Genomic DNA, 13,011 nt, shown 5'->3' with positions numbered 1-13,011 from the left:
AGACTGGAGGCTGTGACCTCCAGATGACCATGCACACTCAGGCTGCAGCTGCACCTGCAGACTTCTCCTGAGTCCCCTCTGCCAGCCTCACGCGCCCAGGGGTTGTGGAGGGTTCCAGAACCCAAGCCCACGCGCTTTCCGTGCACCCAGATGCCAACGGTCATCTGAGTCCTGGGCGCTTTGGCTGCAGCTGCGTCCGGCGACACTGGGAACTTCTGGAAGCCGAATCCCCACTAGAAAGCCCCCTCCCTGACGCCCGCTCCCATGGGCAACTACCTGAGCACATCCAAGCCCGAGCCGCCACCCCTCGCCCAAGGGCGCCGGAACCCGCGGCCCAGGCCTGCCCACGCCGACGACGGTGGGCACCGCATCTGCTCGGGGCCCCTCCCGCAGATGCCGCCCAACTGGGACCCCGCCAAGCCGCGGAGGGTGGTCCCTGAGGCATGGAGGCGCTTTCCCGCCAAGCCACCTGCTGAGACAGTGCTGGGGCCGGATCTCTCCGGCGCCTGGGAGAGTTACATGAAGCGGTGGCTTTGGAGTGCCCGCCACCCAAGACGGATCTGGAGCCCTGTGACGGTCAGGATCGCGCCCCCTGAGCGCAGAGGGAACCCCTGGGTGTCCCAGGCACAGCGGCACGGCGCCTGCTCTGCAGGGCATCCACTAGTGGAGGAGCGCCCAGACCCTTGTGCCAAGGAGACCGTGCTGAGGGCTCTCAGCCAGTGCCAGAAGGGGAACAGGAAGTTTGACGGGCCCCTGTGGTTTGAGATTCCAGAGAGCACAAGCAGGAGGCGGAACCCGGAGCCCAGGCCATCTGCCTTTAAGCCCCTGATCAGAAATGGTGTGGTCCCTTCCTTTGTGCCCAGACCAGGGCCTCTAATCAGAAGCCTTCACTCCTGGAGCTACACTGTCTGCAGGGAGGACGCTGACCTCGAGCCTGACGCCCAGCCTTCGCTGTCTGCTACCCACCCCACGGCAGGGGCGGTGTCAGCCCGGGGCCCAGATCCTCAGCTGCAGAGCTGGGAGAAGATGCAGTACTCCAGGGGCCTCCCACCTTCCTACAGTGCGTAAGAACCACACCAGGAGGGTTTCTTCCCAGCCTGCTGGCCCCTTTGGCTCCTAAGAGTCAGGGCCCTGTTACCTGCCTCCTGAAATTCAAACCTTTCTATTTATTCTCTTCTTGCTGACCCCATACTCTACCTGACCCAATACCCCAGACCTGCCTGCCCTTACTCTGGAGAGCCCCACACTGAAGATTGTTGTTAAACCCCTTGCCTCCCCTGCCTGCCCACTCCTTCCTGCCCTTTCCCCTCCTTTACTGGAAGGCATTCTTTCCCCACCTTCCCTATTTGCCCAGCTTGTATAAATATTTGATCTCATTAAAATGATATTAATATTTTATAAAGGCCTTTTTATATAAAAGTAAAAGGAAAATGTTTCCAGACTATCAAGAGCAAGGGCAAAGACCCTGCACTGGTAATAACTTTTATTTATTTGAGGCCCAAAGAGAAGTCCAATAAAGCTAGAGTGGTGAGAGAGAACATAATATGAGGTTAGTGACACAGACAACGATGAAGTAATATAAAGCATTGGGGCCATGGAAGAGTTTGAGTTTTATTCTAAGAACCATAGGTTTTAAGCAGAGGTAAGACTAATCAGGTTGATGTGTTTTAAACTATGTGAAGAGTTTATCATCCAAAATCAGCAACTGAAACAGAAACAGTAGGAGCCCAATGCTGTGGGCAGATTGGTCTGAAAGAAAAGTGATGTAGGTTAAAGGTGCACATGAATTAGGGGTGTGTCTTGAAGGTAAATGTTTTGGGGCTTCCTAATGCAATAGATGATAGCATTAGGAGAGTAGAAGAATCCAGGAGTCTTAGCTTATTGGTTCCAAAAATTGCATGGTGACAGTGCCATTTATCGAGATGGGAAACGTCAATAGGGAACATAATTGGAGATATCAAAGGTTCTAAGTCAGTCATGTCTCCTCAATGCATTCATTTGTTATCCCAGTGAAATTGTCACCTGTGCAGTTGAAAACATGAGCCTGGAACTCAGTGGAGAGTTTGAAATCAGAGAAATAAATGTAGAAGTCATGAACACATAAGCCCACTGATACACATGATGCTTAAAGCCAGTGCTATGTGGATTCACCAAGCAGAAAACCCAGAGAAGAAGGCTAAGGATGAACCCTCTCATGCTCTGATGTTTAAAGGGCAAAAGAAAGGAAAAGGAAAGAGGAGAAAGCTGGGAAAGCACAGCCACAGAGGACAGAGGTGGGACATAAGTCAGAAGCAGGAGAGACATTGAGGGGAGAGCTTTAGAAGGTGGAATTTATCACCCACGTTGGCTGCCACCGAAAAGTTGAGATATTCCATCACTGACTTTGAAAAGAGGAATCCTTTTAGAGTGTTGGAGGTAAAGCCTGAATTAATTTGGAAGACATTAGAAGGAGTGGATGTGGAGGCAGGGTCTGGAGAAGCCATGTGGTAGATATTCTGTCATAGAGTAAAGCAGGTGGGAGGCAGTTTTACTTTGTTCTGAAATTTTGTTTTAGGAAAGGGTAAGGAATATGTTCAGCTGTAAAGGGATCTTTGGGAGGATCAGGAGGGATGGACTGCTAAGTGCTTGTGGAAGGTGGGGTGGCTCTCAGACACTTGATCCTCGATCATGGCAGGGGCTGGGGGCAGTGGCTGTGGTGTGGAATGGGCTGGGGGGGGGGTCCTGGTACCCGGGGGGAACATCAATTCTCTGTCTTCAACTCTACCAGGGAAGTACAAAGCAAGTCTGTGTGAGAGAGGGCAGGAGGGAAATATTTTAGGTTTGACAAAACTGCTGAACATGCGAAACAGAATTCTCCCAGAGGGAAAAGGGAAAGACTTGGAGAATGTAGTAGAATTATGAGAAAAATATCAGGGTATCAGGGTTTCAGGGTTGGGTTCTTCAAACGAAATGGGAAACCAGGAAAAATGATTTATTAATCTTTAGATTTCATTTTACCTGAACAAATATACAAATAAGGATTGAGTCCACAATTGGTTTTAACCATTACATTTTAACCAATATTCTATTAACTAATATAGTTCAAAAGAATTTAATCAAGAGGGAGGAAGCAAAGGAGTTAAGGTGTGTATGAGACAGGGTTCTTCTGAGAATCAGAACCAGTGTGCGAGGGTGTATGTGTGTGTGTGCATTTGGATTCACCTGTGGAGACAGAGAGAGAGAGAGAGAGAGGCAAGTTGATTGATTCTAAAGAGTTGGCTCGGGGCTCCTGGGTGGCACAGTAGCTTAAGCATCTGACTCTCGGTTTCCGCTCAGGTCATGATCTCAGGATCATGAGATTTGAACCCCCCATAGGGCTCCACACTCAGCTCGGAGTCTGTTTGAGATTCTCTCTCCCTCTCACTCTGCCCCTCCCACTCGTGCTCTCTCTGTCTCTGTCTCTAAAATAAATAAATAAATCTTAAAAAAATAAATAAATAAGAATTGGCTCATGTGATTATGGGGCCTGAGAAGTCCCAAGATCTACAGTTGGCAAGCTGCAGACTCAGGAGACCTGAGTGTTAAGTTCCAGTCCAAGTCTGAAGTCAGAAGATGAATGTCCCAGGGCGGGGAGACACGGACAGACAGACAGAGAAATCTTTCTTACTCAAACTTTGTTCTATTCCAGTGTTCCAAGGACTGATTGAGGCCCCTTCACATTGGGGAAGGCCATCTGCTTTACGCAGTCTATCACTTCAAATATTACGTGCATCCAGAAACATCCTCATAGACACACACAGAAAGATAGTTTAACCCGATATCTGGGGACCCTATCACCCAGTCAAGTTGGCACATACAATTAGCCATGACAGGGTGTTTTTAAAGGAGTAATTGTAATTTGGATTATAGAATCAAACTGGTTAAGAGAGAATTTGATGAGGGAGGAACCTAGGTAATGAGAACTACAGGGAAAACGATCAGAGTCCTAATGACAGGCGTCAGGGGTGTGAGAATTAGGTGAGGGAACAGAAATCTGTCAGTGTCCTAGAGGAGGTCAAGAAACATGGTGGGTGGAGGTTAAAGGTGCTATGAATAGTGACCAGAACAGGGCGAAGGGGGAAGATCATGAGGAAGGAATTCAAATTTTCATGACTGCAAGGAAGGTTGCACGTGATTTCTAACATTATGAGTTTCAAAGTAGTGGGGATCTTTGAAAGAGCAAAGAGAAATCACAGTGTGGGAAGAGCACCTGTTCTCTGGTGCACCCCATGAGCGTTTTGAAACGTGGGAGGAAGAGCAGCTTTGCTTCCAGCTGAGGGGCAGTGCGTGCATGATGAATGTGGGCCGGAGGTTGAAGAGAGCTCAGCTGTGTGGGGATTTTCTAATGTCTCATCATGAGTTTCCAAGGGCTTGCAAGGCTTGGGCACACAGGATGAGAATGAGCTGGGAACTTGTGAGCTTGGGAAGAGATTCCTGATGGGGTTATTCACAGTAGTGCCTCAGAGCAATGTGGTCTATCGGTCAAAGTAGAGTACAGAATATTCGTCTGGCATATATAAACAGAATTTACCAGGAGCACAGGACTCTCTTCCTGTGAACCAGCCTTACAGGCACCTACAGAGACTGCATGGCCAGCCGAAGCAAAGTGAGGCCTCTGCCCTCGCATCACGGGAGGCCCAGCAGCATGGGACATGGAGAGATAAATGAGTCCCTGGGGCAGAGCAGAGTTTGCTAAAGCAGATGTGTAAACATTTAATATATGATAATGCTAACATTTAAAATCTGTGTGAAAATAATGAACTATTAGAAACAGTGAATTGCAATTATCAGCTTTCCAATTGGGAAATAGAACACAGCTCTCTCTCTTATGCAAAACACAAATGTAAACATCAAAACTACAAAATAGTTAGGGCGCCTGGGTGGCTCAGTTGGTTAAGCAACTCTCTTTGGCTCAGGTCATGATCCTGGAGTCCTTGGATCGAGTCCTGCATCGGGCTCCCTGCTCGGCAGGGAGTCTGCTTCGCCCTCTGACCCTCCCCCATCTCATGCTCTCTTATCTCATTCTCTCTCTCAAATAAATAAATAAAATCTTTAAAAAAAGAAAACTACAAAATAGTTGAAAATTCGAAGGAAATATTTTTTTCCCAAGAGTAAATGAATTAAAGTTTAATTACATCCATAATAAATTTTGAAAAATTAAGCTCTACACAAATGTTAAAAGCCCTCCACCAATCTCCTCCTTTGGCATTCTTAAGGAGGCAAAAAACCCAAAACCATAAAAGAAAAGTTTGTAATAGCTAATATTTTAAAAACCTCTGTAATAGAAAAATATTTCAAAAGCAAGTGACAGGGTTGGATGCTACATTGGTAACCCACATAGCAGATCACAAATTGCTATTCCACAAATACAAGGAAGCACTAAATATCAAAGGAAAAAAAAGAAAGACAGAAAGGTAGGGAGGGAGGGAGGGAGGAAAGAAAGAAAGAAAGAAACAAAGAAAGAAAGAAAAAGAAAAAGAAAGAAAGAAAGAAAGAAAGAAAGAAAGAAAGAAAGAAAGAAAAGAAAGAAAGAAAAGAAAGAAAGAAAAGAAAGAAGAAAAGAATTAATAAAAATGTAACTAGACAGCTCATATAAGAAAGAAATCAAATTGTTAATAAATATATATAATATTCAATGTGCCCTAATTATTCAGAGAAATTTATATATCTATATCTGTATCAATACATATACCTATACATGCATGGTATTTATACCCATCATTGCCAAAAAAAAGGTATCCAGCCTTGGCAAGACTGTAGGAGAAATAATCTCATGTTAATTTAGTAAATTAATGAGACTGATAGTGTGTAAATTCTCATTGTGTGTAGCTTAGTAATTATTCTTTTATTTTGGCATTGCATTTAATTTTAATAAATGATGAAATATGCTGTAAAGATATGAGCCATGAAATAGGTAATAGCATAGCTTTGAGACCTAGTCACAAAAACAAATAAGCAAAGGGGCCACCTGAGTGGTTCAGTTGGTTAAGCGTCTGCCTTTGGCTCAGGTCATGATCTCAGGGTCCTGGAATCGAGCCCCACATCGGGCTCCCTGCTCAGCGGGGAGCCTGCTTCTCCTCTCCCTCTGCCTGCCGCTCCCCCTGCTTGTGCTCTCTCTCTTTCTCTCAATCTCTGTCAAATAAATAAAATCTTAAAAGAAAAAAAGAGAAAAGAAGAAAAACAGTAAGAATAGGCACTTTTATAACTTAGGCACAAAAATGTATAACATAGAACATAAATGGTCAAAGCCAATAGGAAGGTTGCAATTTGAAAGAACGTGATTTAATAACCTACACGTGAACCCCAAGGACTTATTTTCTCCCCACTATTAATTCCCAGGTCCTCTGGTTTTTCCCAAGTCCACGTGTTACCTTATGATGGTCCAGGCAAAGAAAAAGGCCAATGAAATGAACAGAAGGAAACGCTGAAGCCAGGAGACTTGTCTTGAGCGAAACACCTAATTCTTTTATTCCCAAACTCCACTCCCCCAGTCCCTGTCTGCTATGCTGTCAAAGATTAAGCGGCTTCCTTTCAAATGAGAAGAAGTACAGTATTATTTTACTGTAGACTATCTAAAATTTCATAAAGTATTACTCAAAACAATGCAGCTTGGAAGGTGTGTGTGTATGTATACATATACATTATATATAATATACACACATGTAAGTATGTGTACATATACATATATGTGTGTATATATGTGTCTGTGTGTGTATGCTCGTGTGTGTGCATATATACATGTAAAATTGCATATATACATAAACATACACAATTCTGCTATTGCTCTAAATGTTTTGGTCAGTCAGACTGAAAAGTACTTAGAGGAATCACAAAAGTAACACTGTTTAAACTTCTTTTCTTTTTAAAGATTTTACTTATTTATTTGGAAGAGTGAGCAAGAGGGAGAGAGCGCACAGGAGGAGGCGCAGAAGGAGAGGGAGAAGGAGACTCCCCTGCAGAGCAGGGAGCCTGATGCGGGGCTCAATCCCAGGGCTCTGGGATCATGACCTGAGCAGAAAGCAGACGATTGATTAACCGACTGAGCCAACCAGGCACCCCTATAGTTTAAACTTCTAATGTATATGCCTATATATTTGCCAATTTTTTAATGAGAACTCCAGGTTTTTCTTTGCACGAGAATCTGCTGATAGGAGGTCTGCATCAACCATACCCACATTACAACATTGTTATTTTCTATTCTGGTTTCTTTAAGGTGAAGCCAGAATTTAGGTATTTGCAAACAGTATGAGGACAATATGAGTGCACATTACTTGTAGATTTCCCCCAGTGTTTTACAGATAACTTGCTCATACCTAATTTAGAAGAATTGTTTTGGACAATTCAAGTCTTTCCAAAGTATTAGATGTAAAGAAACAACAGCTCTCTTTCTGCACTTATACTTCATTCTTTTATGAAATGATTAGATGAATTATATAAGTGTAAAATTTGTTATAGACTGATTTGGTAACACATTCAAATGAATTTATGGTAAAAATGTAATTAAATTGACAGAAGTATAAGTGTACCGGAGAAATAGAGAGAGAGCATACAGCAAAGGAGAATTGAGTGCTAGCTGCATACCTATATTCTTATACATACGTGTATAAATAAACTCTGATATTTATATATATATATACACCTGTGCATACAGATAGATATCATGCTTTTGAAATACATGTATACACAAATACAGTGCATTCCTAATACAGGTATGTACATGCCTAATTTATAGCAATATGTATTATAAACATACATACACATACACACATTCTAGATATAAATATAGACTGGAAGTCCATTAGCATGTTAGATTAATAACAAATTTCAGCTCGTCAAAGGGCAAAATGGATAGTCCAAGCCACAGAATTAAGTTAGCTCATTAAAGAAGAGTATTTATAGACAGACTAGGTATGCTACCATCAGGAAAAAAATTAAAATAAAAAAAAAGTCAGTATAGCCAAAATAAGGCTCCTGTGATTATTTATAGTTCTGGACAAAGAAAGAATAACAATATTTCATAAAGAAAATTTAACATCTAAGTATAAAAATTTATTTTGAATTTTGTTTGGATTTCACATGTTTGCTAAGACCAAATATTCCTCAAATATTTAATGTTTTAGAGATAATTATTTGGAAATCAACAAACAGCAAAAGAATTCTCATCTTAATTTTTGATTATGGTGTTAATTAAGAATTGGCTTAATTGTCTTTTTTTTTTTTAGTTTTTCTAACTCAAATGATAAGATGATGGCATCTTGCATATTTTTATTAGCATACTCAATCATTCCACTGGTGACCTAGTGCAAACCTCAACATTACTTATGTCCTAAATGGGTACATTTCTGTGGTGGTATTTTTTTTTTTTCCAGAAAGGTGCCCATCTTTCCTTTTTTCTCTTTTTCTTTCTTTCTTTTTTTTTCTTTTTGGCAGAATTTTTTCCTTTTTGGCAGAAATTTTATTTTTTTTTCTTTTTGGCAGAATTTTTCTTTCTTTTTTTTTCTTTTTGGCAGAATTTTTTTTCTTTTTCGCAGAATTTTTTCCAGAAAGGTGCCCATCTTTCCTTTTTTCTCTTTTTCTTTCTTTTTTTTTCTTTTTGGCAGAATTTTTAATTTTTTTTCTTTTTGGCAGAATTTTTAAATTTTTAAATTTTTAATTTTTTTTTTCCAGAAAGGTGCCCATCTTTCCTTTTTTCTCTTTTTCTTTCTTTTTTTTTTCTTTTTGGCAGAATTTTTAATTTTTTTTTCTTTTTGGCAGAATCTTTATCATTCTCTAGAAAAACAAAAGTTCTAAAAAAAATAGCATTATTATATTTTAGAAAAATGTAAAAATAGTTCATATCAAGAATGACTTCTTTCACATGTACTTAAAATATGATGTTCTTAATGAAATATATGGCATTTTTCTAAGAGATTGTGAAATTATTATACTGAATAGCAAAAGCAATAAAAATCACTTAAGCAATTGTAACTCTCAACATTGCCTGATTTTGGAAAATAATAATTATGATAATAGCTCACATCACAGGCTTACCATCTTATGCTATACTCAATTAAATATTTTTTTATTAAACTTTCAAAAGAGGGATATTTAAAGTAATACAATAAAATGTTTGGAACATATTATTTTTGAAGGTGCAATTTAATTTAACTCAATAAACTTTTTATAGAATATTGCCTTGCGGGGCACCTGGGTGGCTCAGTCGTTAAGCGTCTGCCTTCGGCTCAGGTCATGATCCCAGGGTTTTGGGATCAAGCCCCACATCGGGCTCCCTGCTTGGCAGGAAGCCTGCTTCTCCCTCTCCCACTCCACCTGCTTGTGTTCCCTCTCTCGCACTCTCTCTCTGTGTCAAATAAATAAGTAAAATATTAAAAAAAAATCTTAGAAAAAAAAGAATATTGCCTTGCTTTCCTTGAGTTTCTGTCTTTCTTTATCCATTTATTCTCAGCCGCAGTTCTGCACTACCATTAATTGATAAATACGAGTAAATGTGGACAGAGGTCCAGCCTAACATCATCAGTCCCAGAGAGTTCAACATTAAAGTTCATTTCCTTTTGTATTTTGTCATCTCAAAATTCACACAGGATCAACGTTAAGTGTCCTTGAAATAGAGACACATATCAAATGATCAACTTATAAAATGTACAGAAAAGGAATAAGGAAAGAACCTTATGCAGGGAAAAGCAGAAAGCTGCCCTTTTAAGGTGGTGCATTTGTCTGCCAGAATGCAGCTTAATTCCTCCACAGAGGGACATTGATATAGGCAGATCTTACCCAAGAAATAGCTTCAAATGATCTGCTTTCAAATTCTACTTCTTATCGCAGATCTGATAACTTCTTGTTGAGGTTTTGGGTCCATATTCTCACAAATGTTCTCCTGGTAGGGAGTGAGTGTCCTCATTTTGGTGATGGATCTCTTGTTACTCTAACTCTGCTTTGCAGGTGAGCTCCAGTGCTCATTCACACTGTCTTCTCACCACTAGGAGGGCTTCCACTCTGTATTAGTCCAGTGCTGTTTGTCCAGTGTCCAGCCCTGTAATTTGGCTGTGATGGCAGTCCATAACTTTGAAGCAAAACTGGTAGCCCACATTTTTAACTTTTTATTTTGAAATAATTTGAGATTTAGAGAAGAATTCCTACTTACCCTTCACTCAGCACCCCCTAATGTTAATATCTTTCGGAACCATGGGGTGTTTATCAGAATCGAGAAAGTAATGTTGGTATAATATCTTCAACTTAGCTACTGACTTTGTTTGGATTTCGTCAGTGTTTCCATCAGTGTCTTTTCTCTTTCAGGATCCAATCCAATGTACCTTGTCGCATTAAATCATAATCTCTTCTGAGATGTCTCTAACCTGGAATAGTCTCAGTATTTTCATATTTCTCATGCCTTTGGAAGTTTTGAAAAATGTCTCTTTATGTAAAACAATATTTCCAAAAGCTACAGTGAGTGAAAAATATCTTAGAGAAGGAAGATATTACAAAAAGACTTTCATGGTTGGCAATTTTTAAAGTGTAGTTTCAAAAATTATAATCACATTTGTGTGTTTTTGTCATGCATATTAAATGCATCTTTCATTTTGCTTCAGTGTGAATGCAAACCCTCAGGATAAGGGGTGCTACTAAATGTGAGGGACATTAGGAAGAGTAAGAGAGCAAACAATGCATTACCATTGATGGGGGCAGTGGGGACACAAAAGCCAGCCTGGGACAGGACCGTATTAAGTCCAGCAGAGAACTAAAATTTAGGTTGTAAAGGGAGTTTAAGTATCTGGGCAATTGTATCATCCTGCTTGCAGTCAATACCACATTTGTTTAGTGTTCCTAAACTATTTATTGTGTGAGTCCATATTGATCCAAGTATTTTACTAAGCACTTGGGACATGATGGTAACTATGGCACCAAGGGAATGAAAGATCTGTGGGAAGATAGCTAGAAGAAAGAGAATTCAATGCAGTTTGACAAATTTTATTATAAAGGCAAGCACAAATTTCTATGTCAATGTATAAAAGACATGAGGAAATTTTAGCTGTAGATAATTTAGGGGAAAAAAAAAATCCTGAAACTTTTAGGATAAGTAGACATTAACTGGGAAAAAATGATGTGGAAAGGAAAAGAGTGTGAAAACAGAAAAAAAAACTAAATTTGGACCTTGTAAAGTTTAAATAGCTAATGGGGTGAGGGTGAGCAGTGTTGGTGTTACAAACAAGTCTGAGTTGAGGGCGCCTGCGTGGCTCAGTTGGTTAAGCGACTGCCTTTGGCTCAGGTCATGATCCTGGAGTCCCTGGATCGAGTCCCGCATCAGGCTCCCTGCTCGGCAGGGAGTCTGCTTCTCCCTCTGACCCTCCCCCCTCTCATGTGCTCTCTCTCATTCTCTCTCTCTCAAAATAAATAAATAAAATCTTCAAAAAAAAAAAAAGTCTGAGTTGAAATAGTTTAATTAATACACAAGAGTTTGTTGGGGAGAGTCTCAATTGACCTTGCTTATGCCTGGCGGATTTGTGTCCCCTTTCAATCAAAAGTGTCTTGGTTTGAATGATAAATTATATGCACACTCTTAGAAAGCATAAGCTTTGTGCTCTGTACATACTACAGGGGATATGGATCTGATTCTGCCTGGATGGGCTCGCTCAACCACAAGTAGGAAGATAAATAGGAATCCTGATACTTTGATTTTGGGTGGGTGAGCTTGACGTTCTTATGAGGCATTCATGAAGAGATCCTCTTCTCTTCTATAATACTATATATCCAAATGCAGAATGTTATGTGAGTTGTGTTGTGTGTGCATGTGTGTATAATGAGGAAAAAAGAGATCAAGAGAAAAATCAAAGGTATAGATGCATCCCAGAGACCATTCATTGATATATCATGATTAAGCAGTGAGATTTGAACTTTGTTAATTATGTCTCCTTTCACCAATCCATAAAACAGACCTAATATTATTCAATTCATAGTGTTCTAAAGATGAAATGCAATAGTATATAAGTGCCCACACCCAGTATTCAGTCAAGGCCTATAGAGAGATACATGTAGCCATTGAGATTTGTTCATATTTACATAGTTATCAACAAACATACATAGCTATCACTTCTTTGTTGCTGTGATAGAAGAAAAAGGACAAATAAATATTCCTACAAGAATACCTTTGTTTGACAGCTGTATTATATCATCAAGGAATGAGGATTTTAAAGTGATAGACTTATCTGTTTGTTTAGGCACATAGGGTGGTTCAGGGCAGGCCAGTTTGCCTGAAGGCAGAACACGAGAAGAAGAGGAATGGACCCATAGAATTGTGCTATCCTTTTTATTCCTGAGAAGTTACCATGCTACCTTTGATTATGTTATGTCTCTGTGCCCGGCCTGCAGGGATCTTGAAGAGACTGGTCTAACCACAATCTTAATGCCTCTTCATGCCTGCTGAGCCTGTAAGAGCATACTTACTTAGTATGATTTAAAAAGAATTGCCTGAATTCCTAAAACAAGCTCTAGTCAGAGGTGGCATATAGATTTTTCTTTTAAGACATAAGCCAAAAGAAGTAGATGATTAAAGGCAAAATAAATCCACAGGTCACCAATATGCTACTGACACAGAGAATACAAAAAGAGAGAACTAGTTATTTGTATCTAAAAGGGATAAAAACAGGGACACATAACCACACACAGGGTGAGCTAAAGAGTTCACAACACCCTTTGTTTTTTTAACTGATAAGAAGTTCTGTGTTGGGCAACTAATGAGTTATAATTAAGCACATGGGACAAGTAGGTTGGATTTTCCTTTGCCAGCAGCTATAAAGACCCTATAAAAATTCAACTTTAAAAAGTCAAAATTCAGGGTGCCTGGGTGGCTCAGTTGGTTAAGCGACTGCCTTCGGCTCAGGTCATGATCCTGGAGTCCCAGGATCGAGTCCCGAATTGGGCTCCCGGCTCGGCGGGGAGTCTGCTTCTCCCTCTGACCCTCCTCCCTCTCATGCTGTCTCTCATTCTCTCTCTCTCAAA

General features: G+C 40.5%; 1 protein-coding gene across 1 annotated transcript; it reads left to right on the top strand.

Moving 5' to 3' along the window:
• The first annotated feature begins 264 nt into the window (after positions 1 to 264).
• POM121L12 (POM121 transmembrane nucleoporin like 12) lies at positions 265 to 1,068 on the top strand. Its single transcript, XM_045865052.1, has one exon. It carries the CDS (start codon positions 265 to 267, stop codon positions 1,066 to 1,068), a length of 804 nt encoding a protein of 267 aa, XP_045721008.1.
• Positions 1,069 to 13,011: the final 11,943 nt, after the last annotated feature.

This window comes from Mirounga angustirostris, unplaced genomic scaffold (assembly GCF_029215605.1).
Source record: "Mirounga angustirostris isolate CCGP_5_RB_7025 unplaced genomic scaffold, mMirAng1.0.hap1 SCAF_12, whole genome shotgun sequence".
NCBI classification, from domain to species: domain Eukaryota; kingdom Metazoa; phylum Chordata; class Mammalia; order Carnivora; family Phocidae; genus Mirounga; species Mirounga angustirostris.
The sequence above is the reverse complement of the archived record's forward strand: the minus strand, read 5'-3'. Positions and strand labels throughout refer to the sequence as shown.